Source organism: Mytilus californianus, unplaced genomic scaffold (genome assembly GCF_021869535.1).
Source record: "Mytilus californianus isolate M0D057914Y unplaced genomic scaffold, xbMytCali1.0.p SCAF_9, whole genome shotgun sequence".
Taxonomy (NCBI): Eukaryota; Metazoa; Mollusca; class Bivalvia; order Mytilida; family Mytilidae; genus Mytilus; species Mytilus californianus.
The window spans coordinates 33762967-33782616 of NW_026262745.1; the positions used below are offsets into that span (position 1 = coordinate 33762967).

Sequence of the window (19650 nt, forward strand, 5' to 3'; positions counted from 1 at the left end):
GTTTAATACTTTTCATTTTAGCTATTGAATATTGTGATGGTAGGCAGTGTGCATTAAATGCTAAGTGTAATAACTTCCAGTGTGTATGTGATTATGGTTACTATGGAAATGGTTATTATGTATGTACACGTAAGTATTCCTTTATTATTTTACAGACACACATTTGTGGAAAACTTCAAATATCTTTATTTGATGCTACAAGCTTATATTATATAATTAGTATGGGAAAAACTTGTTAAAATTTCAGATTCTTGAGTCTTACAGGTTGTAATAATTGAAAATCAGACTGAGTGTCATCTTGAATTTTAACATCTGCTGTAATACTTATGACATCATAAACAATTACAGAAGACACAGTCTTAAGGAAAGGTAAACATCTCAGGTCATGATACCAATGGTCTCTTCAGAAAGTTGAAAGTTAGCTTGCATAGTAATTTTTTTCCCCCTAAAATGAACAAAAGAAGGAGTTAACCATAACTTTTGTTAATATATTATATTATAGGTTAATAATTATTAAGAAAAAATGGAAAGAATGCACAATTCAGTGTAAAAGCAAAAAAAAAAACCAAACTATTTTTATAGTTTCAAAATGTAAAAGCATTTAAATACAACAGAATCAAATATATATTAACTTCTATTTTTTTTCTCACTAGCTTTATGTAACAATGTACGATGTGTGGAAAATTCAGAATGTCAGAATGGTCAGTGTATGTGTAAAGAGGGCTACCATGGAGATGGAACAAAAAAGTGTGAAGGTTAGAAATGTAGAAATAAACTGAATTTTTTTTGAAGGTAGATAAAGTTTACCAGAAAAGATGAGACAAATATATAATGAAAAAATCAATGGAAAAGAAATTAATCAATAAAGCACTCAACTCAGAAATCGATTAGCCATTCATAACAGCCTTCACTTTTCCTGTTCCCTTAACTGTTTTAGAAAAGTTAAGAGAGTTTTCAAGTAGCTGAAATTGGGTGATAACTATGAATTTCATCAAGTAAAAATGTCATCCCACTAAAACTTTTAGAAAATGCATTCAAAACTCAGAGATGTTGTGTTAACTGAATTCAGATTTATTGTTTTCAATGGTGTACTTAAAGCTTTAATTAAAAGTCTGCCATTTTATTACAGTATTATCATTGTGTGGAGGTAAGAAATGCACAACTAATGCTGCTTGTATAGACTATCAGTGTCAATGTTTACTGGGTTACCTTGGCAATGGGTATCATCAATGTCAAAGTAAGTATTTAAAAAATTTACAATTTTAAACAAGAGTAACACATATAGCACGTTTTTAAAAATGAAAATTAAAGCCACAAATGATGATTTTAAAACCTGAATTAGACAATTTAAGTAAAAACATAGGTTGTATAGGCCAGTAGTTTGACAAAATTTCATGTGATTAAATTGATATTATTGAAAACAGATGACTTTGGCAAAACTCCAGTATGAAATAAATACAAAATGACAAGATTTTCATCCACGAAAAATAAATGAAAAATAGTACTAGCAAAAATGCTTAACTCCAAAGGTAAATTCAAAAAGATGGATTAGGCCATAAAACCTGAATCCTTAGTATATTAATGTCAATCAATTGCAATGCACCATAAATAGGACCTTAAAACCAGTTTTAATTACATGAATTTTTTTTTTATAAAAATTCCTGTTTTTAGAATTATGCAATGGGAAAATCTGCAAGGAAAATGCATTTTGTTCTGATGGTGTGGAATGTCTGTGCAAACAAGGTTACCATGGTAGTGGAACAAAGCTGTGTGAATGTAAGTTTTGATTGTCATTTACTTTATATATGAGAGATTTGCAATAACTATATTCCTGCTATGAAAGGAGGGGTATACTGGTTTATATCTGATTGTCGGTCCCTCTATGTGTCCGTCTGCCATTATGTCTGTTCCTTCATGTGTTTGTCAGTCACTTCGTCAGTCTGAATGTCAACACTTTTTTTCAGAGTAATGGGACTTTTAAGAGTCATATTTTAGGCAATATTTATACGCCTTAGAATATCTACAAAAAATGCAACTTATTCTTTAGTGCCATTTTACTGACTTCTATTTAATAACCTTTTAAATATTCCATTTTTTCATGCCAACAATTTCAATATGTGCACTTAGTGCAGCTCTTTATTATTTACATTTGTATATTTGTATTTCAGCATTAAGTGTTTGTGGAGGGAAATCCTGTGTAGCCAATGCCCATTGTTTTGATTACAAGTGTGTGTGTGACACAGGCTATGTAGGAAGTGGATATTCAAAATGTGAAAGTAAGATTTAAAAGAGTGGTTACTGAAAGTTGTTACTCCCACATATATAACTTTTGTAATATAAAATGTTAAACTTTGCAGGATTCAATGATGTAAAAAAAAAATCATGAAAAGTTAGTTGTTATGACCTACATTTCATGCTTCATTGAGTTCAGTCTAGTTTTGTATAGAAGTTCTCAAATACTAAAAAAAAAATATACCCATGTAGCAAAGAATTTTACATAATTTATTGATATTTAGGTTCATAAATTACATCATGTCTTGTTTCAACCTAAAACTACTAAGTGACCAACATTCAACTTAGTATTTGGCATATGCATTGTGTTCTGCAAACAGACTTATTTTTTAGGATACTTTTTTTTTTTAAATTATCCTTTTGTAGCCTACTTTGGGGCAATTTTGTTTTTTTACAAATTTTTTTTAATTTCTTTAAGCATTCGTATGAGAGAAGATCCAGGTTTGACATTTTCACTGGGATTTAAATTTGCATTATTTTTGTATTTGCAATAGTCAAATATAATTGCTGGCTAAAAATTAACTGGCTTATAGTATCAAGCAATGAAAATTGAAATAAAACTATTCTGCTGTCATTTTGTAAAATATTGCCATTGTCAACAAAGACTTTTTTTTTAGATTAAAGCTAACCTTTTTGAACAGCACATATATAAGTTACATTTTCAAGGTTTCAGAATTTTAAGGTTTGTCAAATTATTAACATGAGAACTCATAAATTCTTACATTAGCTCCCCAATAAGTCCATATTTTGCCATTGGTAACCTCAAATTTCAATAAGATAAAAATTGCATGGTGCACAGCAGTATGTAAGAATTATTCTTCTAAAATTTCATTGAAATTAATTTTGTGTTTGGAGAGGTATTGAATATTGATTTATTGTTGATTGTTTAATGTCTAGTGGCAAACATTTCATGCATATTCAGCATGAAAAAGCATTGAAGAAACAATATGCCCAACCCCTTTTTAAATAAGGCAAACTCCATGTTTTGCTATAGGAAACCTGAAAAAGTACTTTGGATGAAAATTATTGCAGATTCGTTATTATTCTTCGGATAATAATTTTTGTGGATTTCATTGGTAAAGGTAAACCATGCATTTAAATATCCAACAAAGTACGGATATTCTATAGGCTTGTATGCAAACTTTGGCAAAACCACGAAATGAAATATCCATGAAAATACAATTTTACCTCAATCCATGAAAATTGATACACATGCAAATATATGAATTCACAGTACTAGATAATAAGGAGTCGAAGTTACAAAGTGTAAAGGCACAAAGGAGCACCTGATCAGACAAAGAAGCACATGGTCAGACAAAGGAGCATCTGATCAGACAGAGGAGCACCTGATCAGACAAAGAAGACTTGATGAAACACTTCTTCACACTTCTTCAGTATTAAGCAGGATTACAAGAAAAAGAGATATGGGAGAAATCAGAAAGTGACAGCAAACCAGCAACATTCATTTACCAAAATAGACATCTAAATTTAAATGTATAACATACTTAATCCATTAACAAGACAAACTAATATTTGTTCAAATCCAAATTTTTTTGTCAGTAAACTTTATTTTAAGTTTTGTTCAGGAAATGATTTAGCAATCTATAAACATATGTAATTTTATATTTGTAGAACTTTGTCAAAATAGAAAATGTGCAGCTTATGCTTTTTGTGATGCAAATGAATGTATCTGTCAAAATGGTTACCATGGAAATCCGTTTTTGAAGTGTGAACGTAAGATTATACTTGTGTGCACATTGATACATTGTGCAAATCAGTCCAAAAAGAAATAAAACGATAATGTTATATGCACGTTTGAATTAGAAACATATGGCAATAATCAAATAATAATGATGGTTCAGAATTATTATTTAAAAAGTAATAAATAATGTCATAAATTTGAAAAATAATGTATCAGTATTTCAATGCTGATATTTTATTCTGCTTGAAAACAATCTTCTGTTCAAAAACTTGAATAAAATGGTGTCATTACATTTAAAAGATTTTTTGTGTATTTTTGTTTTAAAGAGGAAGGACTGTGTGATGGTAAAGTGTGCACAGCAAATGCAGTGTGTGACAACTATAAGTGTCACTGTAGGCATGGTTACCGTGGGGATGGATATAAATCTTGCACCAGTAAGTTAACAAGATTTATTTGAATATATATTTTTTTTAATGATTTCATACTGAGATATTAGATTCTTCATTACTATTGAAAAAAAATATTATTTTTGACGATACAAAGACTAAAAACTTGAGTATTAGTTTCTGACATATTATCATGTTTAAGGTGTATAATATGTAAATTAGGGAATGTGGTATGATTGCCAATGAGTCAACTATCCACCAAATTGATTCTTTTTAAAATTTGATTCTTTTAAAAAATTGATATGAACTATGATATTCGACTTTTTACGTGATATTATTTATAGAACTTTGTAATGGGAAGATATGTGTGCCTAATGCTGTGTGTAGTCCACATGAAGAGTGTGTTTGTGGTCCAGGTTACCATGGTGATGGACTACGAAAATGTGAAGGTATAATATCTAAACAATTATCCGCATCTGGCCTTTAAATGTAGATTTTGACATCATTAGTTATTCATACAATGTATTTCATAAAGTTTAACAATCAAGATGTCTATATACAATGAAACCACTACAGAATATTAACTTCGGCCAAAAATAAAATTTAAATTGTTTGATGTTGCCTACCTACCCACCTAAAGAGCAGCAGCCTCCCCGAAATATTTTATAACAAATTTTTTTTTAAAGATTTTATCCTGCTATAACGTCGTTTTCTTGTCTAAAACATGTAACTTATGTTGTCTGTCAAAAAAAGAAAAAAGAAAAAAAAAAAAAATCTCTACCTACCTACCCAACCCTACAAGGCATGGGTAGTCAACATCAAACAAAGTATTTGTTAAGGGTGGCCTAAGTATGTGCAACTCGTATGAATAGTTTCTTTTATAGTCAATAGTTAGAACCTGTTTTCAGAGACCACCTGTATTAAGAGACCACTTTCGTCTTCACCCATGAGCAGTTTCTTAATACAGGTTTGATTGAATAAAACAGCGAAATTTATGTCCCACTAAGTGTTAACTGATACATTTTGTAGCTTGATATGTTAATGAATTATGCATTGCTAAATAGATATTGGTGTGATTTTGGTTTAAAATATCCTACTAATGAAGCAAATTTCAATGATATTAGTACATATGAATAAAAGGTGATGTGGGGTATACATCAATCAGACAGTAACCCAAAGAAATGAAAAAAAAGAAGATATTTTCATGTCATCACTACATCATGGCCTACAGCAAAACAAAAGAAGGGAAGAAATAAAGATATTTATGATTTGACGAGTCTGTTTTAATGTATTACCAGTTTTAAATACAACTTTCATCAACATATATTTTCAGTTTTATCTTTATGTGGAGGTAAAGTTTGTCATCAATATGCTGTCTGTGAAAATTACCAATGTAAATGTAAATTTGGTTACTATGGAGATGGCCTCACATGTAAAGGTACATTTCAATTCTGTCAACAGAAATAATATAACTTGAAAGTTAAATATTTAGGAATATTGTCTCTGCAATTCCAGTAAATTTCTTTTCTGTAATTACCATATAATGAAATGTGTAAAAATACCTGAAAAATAAAAATAAAAAAGTTTGGTCACATTGAATCAGAGATATCATTATGACATCATGACATCATATTTTGCCATAAAATACATTGGAAAATGCATGGTCCATTTTTTTTTTATGAGGCAGGGTATCTGCATCTTTCAAAAACAAATGTTTTTTTGGTCCAATTGTGAAGCAAATATTATCCAGAAGGAAGCAGACAAATTTAAAGTACATTTAAGGAGTAATACCACCATTGTTTTTTCCCCAATTAGTCTTTGTTAAATTGGCATTTTTCAAAAAATTGTTCAAAATGTATCTTTGTTTCAAATAAAGAAATACTTGGCACGAGTAAAATTTTATCCTTTCCAGTACTGCAGTGAAAATTTCACATAACATTTCATTGCATATAAGATAATAACCATCACTGGTTTTATTCTTTTTTCCTTTTTACAAGCTTTAGTAACCATGCCACATCAAGTTTCCAAAATATTTTATAAAACAACAAATAAAAAAAGACTGGTGCCTTGAAACACCCGAGATAGATGTTTATAATTTTTTTCTGCAATGAAATGCAGGGTTAACTTCCTACAACTGCCAAATTCAACAGAATGTTTTTTTCAACCCTTTTTCGAATGATACTGGATGTGACGTTCTATGATTTGGTGGTATTATACCTGAAACCAGGGCTTTCAAAACGGTTGTATTGTCTGGACTTGACAGATTAATTTTAATTATATTTCTGCCAAGCCTGAACAGGACATATAATGTGGGTTTGCCATTTTAACATAATTCAGAAAAAAATTGAAGTGTATGCAATCCTTTTGACCAGACCTTTTGCCTTAAACAGCCACACATTTTCGGTCATAAAAGTGACATGATGAATAAGTATCAAAACAAACCCTACTTTAATACCCTCTCATTACAATCAAGGTTAATTAGTTGTCTGACTGCTGGAATTAACCTGTTCAGGCGACTGGTAAACTATTTTGTACCAGACGTTGATCTGTCTTTTTAAAGTTATTTCTTAGGTTTCAGCGGTTTGCATCTAATTAATTTAGTCAAAAAGATTTAGATTAACAGAAATACACATATAGATATGATTTGATGAAAAATTTAAAAGGGTAGTTATAAAGGTTTTAAGCAAAAAATTGTCAGAACCACATTGTTTGAACTAGTACATGTGAGCACATGTGTGAGGTTTTAATTATCCATCTAAATTTTTCAAAAATGCTTTAATTATCATTGATACCTTTAACTTACATTCATTTTGAGTATTTTCTTGATAAATAATGGGGAAAAAGCTACTTAAACTCAACCATGCTTAGTAAACGTACACAGATTTTACGTATCCATCTCTGGTCTTTGTTTAACCATTGTCAAGTCAATATCCAGTATTAGGAAAATGTGCTTTTTAAAAACTGAAGTAAAGTTTTTGACAGCATAATTTTGCACAAATAATGAGTCTAAGGCAGATATTAGTATGCTGATGTTACACATTTTGAATAATGCACTGTCAATTTAATGTTTACTTCAGAACAACAAATTTATATCAAGTGTCAAGTTTAATATTGTTTTATGTCAATTATTGTTCATATGATGCCTAACTGCTTACCGTGTGCCTTTTGTTACTAAGTCTTGAGGAATTAAAATTGGAATAAGACAAAAAATGTCCAGCCGGTTCAAATATTTTTTGGAAGCCCTGAATTATAAACCTATTATTAAACTATCAATGTGGTTAAAATTTGGTCTGAAATAATGTCATACTTTGGAAGCTTTCAGTAGTCTTTGTAGAAGCTGAAATATGCTTAGATAGGGTTTATTTATATTTTTAAGAATGGATTTAATCAGATTTTCAGCTGAGATATATTTTAGTTGTTATTTCAAAGCCAAATATAGGCCTTTTTAGTCCTTCATGCATGTTACCAAAGAGTGAACTCTTCAATGAAACTATCCAAACAACTGTAAACCAATTGATTTTAGAATGGTTTTTATTTCCACAAGCAGTTTTTTCTGTTCATTCTTTTGATTGTGTTTTTAAACAGCATACTGTGGTGGCCACAAGTGTAAAGAACATTCAAGTTGTATAGGGGAGGAATGTAAATGTGAAATTGGATACCATGGTGATGGAAAAGTAAAATGTGAAGGTAGGTTGGTAAATAACTAATTTTAGAAGAAGGAATGGATAAATTTCAACATATACATATTGAACCAAAAGGTTCTTCATTATTAATCCTATATAGCAAATCCAAATCAAACTGTGAACCAAACTGCCTTTGTTCAATGTACCATGGTATAAAGTAAACCAACAATGAAACAACATAAATTACATCAATATGAAATTTTTAACTATAATTCTTATTGAATATTCCCCCTCCACACACACACACACACACAAATACACAAAGTTTGGAACAGCCCTAATACTAATACATGGTCAACTTTTAGAAGAATCAACTAATTCTGTAATTAGAATGTGTGCATGAAAATGAAAATAACCTGGACATCTAAAATCAAATGTATCCTTCCTTATGATTTAATTTCAGATGTTGGAACTTGTGGAGGAAACGTTTGTTGCAAAAATGCAGAATGTCTTAACTACCATTGCGTTTGTAAAAAAGGTTTCTATGGAAAAGGATATGATATGTGTTTACGTGAGTATAAAGACATAACTTAGAGTCAGGTTTTATTGTTTCTATACACTTTGATCAACATCGGTCTTGAGCATGCTCACCTCATGTGTGAGAGGTCCTGGGATCGATCCTCATCATGGTCAAACTAAAGACTTGAAAATTCAATGAAAACAGGTAAATTTCCATTGATTTTCTGGACAGGTAACAAAGAGCACATAGTCGACAATTAAGATTTTTTAACATTATGTTTTTTATGACATTTTACATATCTGACTTGAATATTTAGTTTGTCAACTTTTGTGCTCTATGTTTCGTAGGCATGAATTTTGTTGAAATCTGGACGATTTTGTCCAATTTTGCAAAAATCTCTTTTTTTTTACTTATTTGTGTTGTAAAAATCAATGTTTTAAAATAAAACTTTGACAAAAATAATTCTATTAACTTTCTCACATGTCTTTTCATCTACTTAAAACATTTTTTATCTATAAACATTGAACTTAATAATCAGGGCCAAATATGACCCGTATTGAACTTACTCCTGTCTGGGTAGGCTGACATCTCATTCTGCAGACGGTTACCTTATAAACAGCCTTTTTTTTAAATTTCAGCTTCAGTGTGTTGGTCTGTTACAAAGCAGGGTTCATATTCATATCAAAATAACATGTTTTGCTGAATATGAATTCAATTTGCCACCTGGAGGTTAAACAGCTGTCAATCATCATTTTAATCTATTCACTTTTAACTAAATGTAATTAATGAAAAATCTCATTTTTTGTACTAATCATAGTATGAACATTTTTTTTATAAGAATTATTTAGAATAAATTGAAAGCATAGATGAATAGAAATTTTAAAATTGCAATTTATATCATTCCATAATATGATGTGCATTAAAAACTTGACTTTGATATCTAAATTAGTTTTTCAAAAATTAATTAAACTTGTCTTATAAAAATTAGAAGATGTGGTATGATTACTAATGTTAGACCACGCGAGACCAAATGACATAGAAATTGACAACTATAGGTCATCGTACGGCCTTCAACAATGAGCATAACCCATATTGAATAGTCCGCTATAAAAGGCCCCGAAATGACAAATGTAAAACAATTCAAATGAGAAAACTAATGGCCTGATTTGTGTACAAAATAATGAACAAAAAACAAATATGCTTGTTCATTACCTATAAAGACATTGCAAATTACATATGAAAAATCTACATATCAAAATGCTGATTTTTTATTGTTAATAGCATACTGCAATAACAGGAAGTGTGTACACAATGCCAACTGTGTGAATGGTAAATGTGTGTGTAAACAAGGTTACCATGGAGATGGATACTATAAATGTGAATGTAAGTCTTATTTTCTAAAAATTCTAGCTGACTTTGACCATTGAATTGTTGTGTAGGATTTAAAACACCCCAACTAACCTAGATTTTGTACACTGTTATTAATGTACCATTTTAGTGAAGCAGAAGTGAGACATCATGATCCTACATGCCGGCATTGGTGGCATCAATGTATTATAAAATTATAGGATGTCACTAACAATATGTGGTATGCTGATTGGTTGAAGAAATTTAACATTATGAAAATAACACTTTATATAAATTTGATGCCTCATATATACATGACAGGTCAACAATATTATGTATATAATTGTTGTGAAGAATATATATATCTGTTTGTCATAAGACATTCAGCCTTGACCTTATTTTCTTGCTTCAGTGGTCAGAAATTTTTTTTCTTAGAAATCGTAGTCATGGTTGAAAAATATTTTGTAGGTAATTTATTTACATGAACATAAAGCATGAGATGCTTTATATAACCTTGACCTCATTGTGTTTATTGACCTATAAAATAATTCAGTTGCTGTATGAGAGACATCATAAAGTGTCAACTCATGCTTTTTTTTTTTTAGTGTTGGGGATATGTAATGGAGAAAGATGTGCTGAACATTCAGAGTGTGTGAATTACAAATGTGGATGTAAACATGATTATTATGGTGATGGTTACAGTAAATGTGAAGGTATGTGTGTGTAAATTACAAATGTGGATGAAAACATGATTATTATGGTGATGGTTACCCTGTTGATTTAAAGTATTATAGTAAATGATTACTATGGTAATGGTTACCATGAATGTAAAAGTAAAAACCTGGTGACGCTGTTGATTTAAAATGGTGCAGTAAACATGGTTAGTATGGTGATAGTTACTTTGGCTTTAGAGATAAGAACATGTAGTGTGAGTTTTTTCATACTGTGAGTTTAAACATGTTACCTATGGTGATGGTTTCTGTGAATTAAAGGGTAAATGGATAAAATCAATGAATTGTTAATATATTTATATCCCAAGCAATTTTTGCGTCGGGTATAATGTTTTTGACCCATCCATCCGTCTGTCAGTCCATCAGTCCTGTTCTTGTCATCGCAACTCCTCTGAAACCACACAACAGAATTTAATGAAACTTTATAAATAATAAGGACATACTATGTAGATGTGCAAATCGACAAGAAATTATGATTGAATTTTTATGCCCCACCTACGATAGTAGTAGAGGCATTATGTTTTCTAGTCTGTGCATCCGTTTGTTCGTCTGTCTGTCTGTCCCGCTTCAGGTTAAAGTTGTTGGTCAAGGTAGTTTTTGATGAAGTTGAAGTCCAATCAACTTGAAACTTAGTACACATGTTCCCTATGATATGATCTTTCTAATATTAATGCCACATTAGAGTTTTGACCCCAATTTCATATTCCACTGAACATAGAAAATGATAGTGCGAGTGGGGCATCTGAGTGCTATGGACACATTCTTGTTTTTCTAGGAGTTATGCCCCTTTGCACTTATTGGCCTCAATATACTACTGCAACAGTTTGTCATCGCATTTCCTCTGAAACCGCACAACAGAATTTCCTGAAACTTTGAAGATAATAAGGACATAATATGTTGATGTGCATATCCACAAGAAAAAAAATATAAGTTGACTTTTGTAGGAGTTATGAGTTTTTGAACTTAGGAATCTAGCGAGGTTTTGTTTGCCCACTGACAATGTGGGGGAGTGGGGTATGTGAGCGTGCTCACAAAGGTTCTTTAATTATATATGTAAAAAAACAGTTGTAGTTCTGTTATGTTCAGAACAATATTGATTCTCAAAGCAAGTACAAAATGTATATAAGTCTTGAAAATAAAAATTCTTTGAAAAACTCATACCGGTACTTGGATTTGCTCTTCTATGCTCTATGTTAAATTTTAAACTCCTTTGATATTTTTCAGCACTGTGTGGAGGCAAACCTTGCATGCCATTTTCTGTTTGTCGCGATGAAACTTGTCAATGTATCGGTGGTTACCATGGAAATGGATTCATACTTTGTGAACGTAAGTAATTTTTTTCCTTAATTGAGATGATCTCACAGTTCATACAAATTATAAGCAAAATATGTACAGAATGAACATTTGATTCATTGCTCTTGCTTGGGTTTGGCTATAAATGATGAAGTGACAATAATATTACTTGTAGTTTAATTTATTACCATAAATTGTTAAAGGTATATTTATTCTTTTGTGAATAGCATATTAAGTACTAATGGGATTATCATATTTTAAAAAATTGTATAATATATTTATCAGTACTCTTTAGTTTTTGTCTTGTCTTAAAAAACAAGACATAGGTATGCTGTTTGCGGCGTCTGTGGTGTTAGCGTCAGCAATGTATTAATTTGTGATTAGGTCTAGTTTATGGTGAACCACTAGTGATAGGTTAATGATATTTGGTATCCAGTTGTATTAGCATTGGCACATCTCATTTCCATGGAGACTATTTGGCCCTGCCCCTCAGTCATGGTCTATTGACTTTGAAACTTTTGCTTAGTTTACATGTATTAGTTTGTGATTAGGTCAGTTCATGTGGAACTACTAGTGGTAGGTCAATGATATTTGGTATGCAGTTGTATAAGCATTGGCATATCTCATTTCCATGGAGATTATTTGGCTCCGCCCCTCAGTCATGGTCTATTGACTTTGAAACTTGTGCTTAGTTTAAATGTATTGGTTTGTGATTAGGTCAGTTCCACCATTAGTGGAAGGCCAATGTTAATTTGTTATGCAGTTGTATCAGCATTAGCACATCTCATTTCCATGGAGAATAGTTGGCCCCTCCCCTTCAGTCATGGTCTATTGACTTCGAACTTTTTGATTAGTTACATGTATTAGTTTGTGATTAGATCAGTTTAAGATGAACAGCTCATGTTAAGTCAATGATATTTGGTATGCAAATTTATTGGCATTTGCAAGTCTGGTTTCCATTGAGATTATATAGCCCCACCCCCTCTTCATGGTTCATTGACTTTGAAACCTTTACATAGTTTACAAGTTAATGTTTGTGTTTAGATTTGTTTAAAGGGAATGACTTGCGATAAGTCAATGGTATTTGGTATGCAGTTGTATTAGCATTGGTACATCTCATTTCCATGGAGATTGTTTAGCCATGTACCTTCAGTCATGGTTCATTGACTTTGAATATTTGCATAACTTACATGTTAAAGTATTGCTATTCAAATTTCAACATTTGCATTATCAAAATTACAAAAAGGCGAGACATGTTATGTTATAACTGTTTTAGCTTTAGAAAAAACATTTAATAGTATCAATGGTAAGAATTTCTACAATTGGTGGAAGCCCATTAATGATACTCATGCTTAAAAATATTTATTTCTGTTTTTTTTCTCTTTTAGCCCTGACTCAATGTGGAGGACACACTTGTCATTTCAATGCAGAATGTATGGATTTTAAATGTCATTGTAGATATGGCTATACTGGAGATGGTTATCATAACTGTGTAGGTAAGACTAACTTATTGTGACATTATATGTTTATAGGTAAGTCTAGCTTATTGTGACATCATAACATAACAGGTAAGACTAGCTTATTGTGACATCATAACATTATAGGTAAGACTAGCTTATTGTGACATCATATAAACATTATAGGTAAGACTAGCTTATTGTGACATCATAACATTATAGGTAAGACTAGCTTATTGTGACATCATAACATTATAGGTAAGACTAGCTTAATGTGACATCATAACATTATAGGTTAGACTAGCTTATTGTGACATCATAACATTATAGGTAAGACTAGCTTATTGTGACATCATAACATTATAGGTAAGACTAGCTTATTGTGACATCATAACATTATAGGTAAGACTAGCTTATTGTGACATCATAACATTATAGGTAAGACTAGCTTAATGTGACATCATAACATTATAGGTAAGACTAGCTTATTGTGACATCATAACATTATAGGTAAGACTAGCTTATTGTGACATTATATGTTTACCGGTAAGACTAGTTTAATGTGAGAAATCCATTTACCACCAACCTTCAGCAGGGAAACTGGAAGTACTCGTCAATTAAGATTGTGGTGCCAAATGCAGGGTTTGAACTCACAACCTCAGTGGTAACAAGCTAGTTATTCAGTAGATGAACTACTAAGACCACATGGCCAATGAGGCCCCAGTTAAGCTTTGATGATTTGGGCTGTTCTATGAAGCCTGTTGGTTTTTTTCCCCCTCTTATCTATTTGGCTTTCTAAATATTTGGTGAATAATAGATAAAGGTTACTTCGTGGAAATCATAGTGAACTTTTCATAGAGTAAACAACATTCATCGTGAGAGTGTTTAAAATCTGTATGAATTAAATACACTTAAAGCTAATGTAAATAAACTTTAAATTTTTTATAATATATTATTCCTTCTTTGCAAATTTTAGGGTATATTATGAGAATAAACATTTTGAAACTCGGAAAGTGTAGTTTTTAAGCTGAGAAGGATTGTGTTAAATTTGTTTATTATATAGTATCTATTTTTTGCAAGATTTAGGGTATATAATGAGAATAATCATATTGATATTCAGAAAGTGTATTTTTTAAGCTGAGGAGGATCGCTATAACAAACAGAGACACTAGAATTACATCTGATTTTTTCCCCCAAGGGTTTTAACTATATATTGTTATAAATTTTCTTGTTCAATTGGTAATTAACTTTGCAAATTTCAGCTCTCTGTGGAAATCATCAATGTGTAGAACATTCAACATGTGTTAGGAATCGTTGTGAATGTGTTACTGGTTACCATGGAGATGGTACATATAAATGTGAAGGTCAGTATTTTGATAGCATGGTATGTTAAAAGTTTATTTGTTATTTTGAAATTTAAACTTTTATATTTGAAAGTAGTTATAGTAAAATTGTCAAGATCTGTCTGTCCTGGTATATAAACCTATATAAATATTAGCTACCTATTTGAATATACACATGATAGATTTAAGTATATACATATTGCATATCTTTCCCACAAAGTGTAATGTATTCTATGATACTGCAAAAGTGCAAATATAGCTTTAATTTTTCAACGTCATCAGTGAAAAAATATGTTTTGAACAGTTTTTGTCTCGCCTGCGACAAAAGTTGCACAAGGTGACACGTGTTGCTTTTCCTACGGCGGCGGAGGCAACAATTGTTAAGTTTTCTAGGAACTACTTGTGATAGCTCAATAATATTTTCTATAAAGTTGCATTACTATCAGTACATATCAGTTTGATGACTATTTCAAGGCCCTGCCCCCTAAATCATCGTCCAGTGACTGAATTAATAAGCAATTTTCAATATTACGTTTTCTGCTTCAGTTAGTTTTTGAGGATGTGATAACATTATACTTATTGTTCTTTATTATAGCTGATGGTATATGTTGTGGGAAAATTTGTGCCCATAATACTCGATGTGATAACTCTACATTATTGTTATTTATTATAGCTGATGGTATATGTGGAGGGAAAATTTGTGCCCTAAATGCTCGATGTGATAACTTTACATGTGTCTGTATGAATGGCTACACTGGAGATGGATTTCACAGATGTGATGGTAATATCAAGTATTTAAGTATCAAGTATTTAATGTGCTGGATTTGTTTTTAATTAACACTTAACATGGGAGTGGCCCCAACATGGTCAAAACCAACCTGCAACCTTTGGGTCGGTGGGGGGGGGGGGGGGGGGGGGTTTGGCCAGCAACCTTGCAAACTCATTTGAAAGGACATATGACCTTTACATATGTTCTAAACTCAAAATCAGATAAGTTTAGAACTATATAGTTTGCATAAAAGTGACCTGTGACAATTGTTAATGTCACCTTGTGACCTAAGGATGTACCCTACTGGAGGCCAATTGCAGGGGATATAGCTCTGTGTAGGTTTGTGTATTCATTTGTTTATCCTTTTGTCAATCTCAAAACTTTCAAGAATGATTCACAGAATGCATGTTTAAAATTGAAATGATTTTAATGACTGAAAACTGTAAATTTCTCAGGAATCCCCAACCCTACACCACTTTCAATTTTAAAGACAAAAGAAAGGTCGGAAGTTTCAAGCTAATAGTAATTTACCAGTGATTCTGGATTCATTTAGGGGATTCATTTTGTTTATCAAATTGCTTGAAATCATCATATTTTTAATTTTATTACCTGTAAAAGTGTTTGATAAAATTTTCACTTGTTTAATTTGGCATGGAATCAATTTGCATTTTATGATTAAGTGTCTTAAGACCAGGGTTTTTTAATTTGTCGTTATGGATTTTTCACTTGAAAAAGTCGGGTCGGTCAGTCGGAAAAAAAAAAGAAAAAAAATATTTTACAAGACATAAATATATATTTCAGCGTTCTAACAATTTTGGTATGCTTTTTTGTCATCATTTCTTAAATTTTAGTTCCAAATATTATTGCTCAGCTATTATTAACATACAATGCCTGCCATTGTCATATAATTTTGAAAAAGGGGGTATGTCCATGGACAAACATGAAATTAAATCGTCATTTCACAAACAAGAAAAAACAACTCCACGTTGCTTTTTATCAACTTTCAGGTAACATGGTGAATAATGAGCTTCAAGTATGAAAACACATGAAATAAAAATTGCAAACATATGGCACGAAAAATAAGATTTTACCATCTTTATCAAAAAGCAAGTAGACTCTGCCACTGGAAAGACGAGGATATCGGTTCCATCATTTGTCATGCATTCCCGTTTTTGATATCCAAATGGATGATTTTTTTTTCAATAAATTGATAAATTATTTGCGCAACCAACATTTCAAGGTCAGTTGTGATTGTTTACGTAAACCAACAGATTATTTTTAGATTTTATTTTTTACAACACAATGTGTAATCATTTCTGTTAATGTTTAATGCATTTAATTTCATAAAAATGCTGCTAAGCAGATATTTTTATTAAGATTTCAGGGATAATGTAGTTGTTAGGGTAGGCAGGAATAAAAAAGCATGAAATGTTAATTTTATTTTGATTCTGCAAATCAGAAAAATAGGGTCGGCGGATCCGTAAACCAACAAATTAAAAAACCCTTGCCTAATCTGGTGAAGACAATTTCAGACATGCTTATTACATAGTAAATAAAGCACACTTTTGACTCTTGAAAAAAAAAATTTTCTCTGTAATTTATTAAAAGTTTTAATTTTTAAATCAGAATTGGCGATTGTCTTTGCTGAAACGTTATTAAGTAATGAAGTAAATTGTCATGGAATAGAATTTCTTTAAAATACTAGTTCTGAGCTTGATCAATACTGTCAGGTGTGAAGAGGTAAAAAGTGTTTAGTGATCATTAGTGATCATCTCCTGGTGGCATCAATATGATAATTAGGATGCCCTCAGGATTCTCATACTATACTGGAATTGCAAGTTTATTACCAGAAAAGCATTTCAAAACAAAAATTTGAGCAAAATGGCGATTAAGAAACTAGATCTCTATGAAATGACCGAAATTATTTCTATGTAAATATGTTTTAACCTAAATCCAAATCTACCATTTCGGTTAATGAACTTTCAGTTTAGGCCATGTCTGGAAAATATGACCGTTTCTTGAGCCTTGGCAGGAATATATTATATACCTATGGTGGAAATTCTATGTTACATTTCACATTAAAATGTTTTTTAATCAATGAAACTAGAAACATTCCTAGACTGCTGTAAGAAAAATAAAAACTGCAAAGATTAAACATCTTGGGGGGGATTTATTTTTTTATTTTAGTATGAAACAGTTGAAATGCATTGTATTCTTGCTTTTGTCCTAACAAATATAAATTCATCTGATATTCAAAGAAACTATGACATTACATATGAAAATACATATATATGTTAGTTAACACCTTTGATTAATTATACTGTGGTTATTTTAATTAGAGAATACATTTTTTTTTATATTCCAACAGAATTGTGTAATGGCAAGAAATGTGATGACAAAGCATTCTGCCACAGAGGTCATTGTACATGTAATACTGGTTTCCATGGTGACGGAATAGATAGATGTGAAGGTTTGTATACCAGTGGAAATTCTAGTGGCAAAAAATTACCTTCCCTTCAAACTGAGAAATTTTCATATTTTGCAGTTTTTTCGCAAGAACGCTACTGATTTATGATAAGTCCACAAGAAAACCTTCCTGTAAATGGTTATAGTAAAATTAAAATAAAACCAAAATTACCATATATGTTATTTCCATCTTTCTGTATCAATCTATGAGGACAACAGGCTACAGAAGTTCTGTAAAAAATTGATTTGAAACGTTTCTTTGGGAATGAATTCCACTTGTACCAACCTCTAGTAACTGATTGACTCTGTCCGTTCGAATGACCTTGGGTAGAAATCTTTTACAACACTCGTAGTTAAAAAAGATTTAAAAGTTTCCTTGGCTTGTTTTGAAGAGAATGATTTTATATTTGGTCTGTAGCTTAATAATGATGAGTTGTAGCATGAAAGCAATTTCAACATCTGCCGTGCATCTGCTTCCTCTTTGCTGATAGTTTGAAATTTTACAACACTTGTTGAACAACGAAAATTTTCGTCAAAGTTTTCTTGTGTGGAAGCGATTTCTTTTATATTTGGTCTGCAGCTGGATAATGATGAGTTGTAGCGTGTAAGTAATTTTTGCATCTTCTGTGCAGCCAGATTCTGTTTGTGGAAAGTTAAAATTTTACAACACTCATTGTACAAGGAAAATTTATGTCGAAGTTTTCTTGCCTTCAATGACAGGGAATGATCACTCATCATTTATGCTCCAGTATACACTCAACCACAATGATTTACATACAGAGACACAGGTCCAGACATCTACTTCCTTATTTCTGATACTTTGAAATACAAGTGCAGGTATTCTTAGCAAAACAATGCTTGCATTCTTGTTATTTGTTATTTTTTTAATACCAAAATTTCTGCTGATTTTCAGATGATAGATTCTGTGATGGTAAGACATGTGCTGCCAATGCTGATTGTATAGACTTTAAATGCCAGTGTAAAGAACATTACCATGGCAACGGATATACTTACTGTGAACGTATGTTTATCTTTTCAATTAATTTATGCTTTTTGTTTTTAATTTTAAAATAGTCTATTAGAGAGAAATGGATTTTGTAGGTTTGAGGAATCCATGTTTAAATTCCCTATGACATACAATTTTTTAGATGATTTGTTAGGACCAAATGATGAAACCTCAAAATTAAGTGACCCTGTAATAGCAGTGTTTTCTCCATCCAGGAAAATTGATACCAACCAAATGAAATAAATTGACAGTAGTTTTAGATACTATATTGCTGTGATATCTTTATAGCTGGGAACTGTGAATCCTAAATGCCTGAAAAATTAATTATTTATTCCTGATTCCAATAAGTGTAAATTCTGAATTGCAGACAAAAAAAAAAGACCCAATCCGGACGTCCCATAAAAGGACCTTCTGCCCATCACTACTCATATTGAGAAAAAGAAATAAAATAGCATTATGTTAACAAACATGGTATAAAACATTTAAGAATATTCTCATCCTCGTAAAGTATTCTTAGAAATTGATTATAGGTCACAATGGATCATAACTTATATTTGTTGATTGTTCTTTGCTTGGTCATGTTTATTATACTTTCAAGGTCATGTTTAAGGTCAAGGTCATGAATTACTAAAGTAGGAATACATCATAAATATAAACCATTGCAAAAGAATTTTTAAAGGCAGTGCTTTAATGCCTTTCTTGTTGCCGTGTTAAT

At 31.2% G+C, this 19650-nt stretch overlaps 1 protein-coding gene across 1 annotated transcript in view; it reads left to right on the top strand.

Annotated features, from left to right (window-relative positions):
- The window catches only part of LOC127715066 (zonadhesin-like), a 131544-nt gene that overhangs the window by 87787 nt on the left and 24107 nt on the right, over positions 1–19650 (top strand). Inside the window, exons 20-38 of the mRNA XM_052221082.1 lie at positions 22–129; positions 654–755; positions 1130–1237; positions 1672–1776; positions 2169–2276; positions 3925–4026; positions 4321–4428; positions 4725–4829; positions 5714–5818; positions 7966–8067; positions 8467–8574; positions 9805–9906; positions 10476–10583; positions 11826–11927; positions 13283–13390; positions 14614–14715; positions 15368–15475; positions 17832–17933; positions 18843–18950. Of these exons, the coding sequence (XP_052077042.1) occupies positions 22–129; positions 654–755; positions 1130–1237; positions 1672–1776; positions 2169–2276; positions 3925–4026; positions 4321–4428; positions 4725–4829; positions 5714–5818; positions 7966–8067; positions 8467–8574; positions 9805–9906; positions 10476–10583; positions 11826–11927; positions 13283–13390; positions 14614–14715; positions 15368–15475; positions 17832–17933; positions 18843–18950 (2001 nt within the window). The remainder of the gene's footprint in view (positions 1–21; positions 130–653; positions 756–1129; positions 1238–1671; positions 1777–2168; positions 2277–3924; positions 4027–4320; positions 4429–4724; positions 4830–5713; positions 5819–7965; positions 8068–8466; positions 8575–9804; positions 9907–10475; positions 10584–11825; positions 11928–13282; positions 13391–14613; positions 14716–15367; positions 15476–17831; positions 17934–18842; positions 18951–19650) is intronic.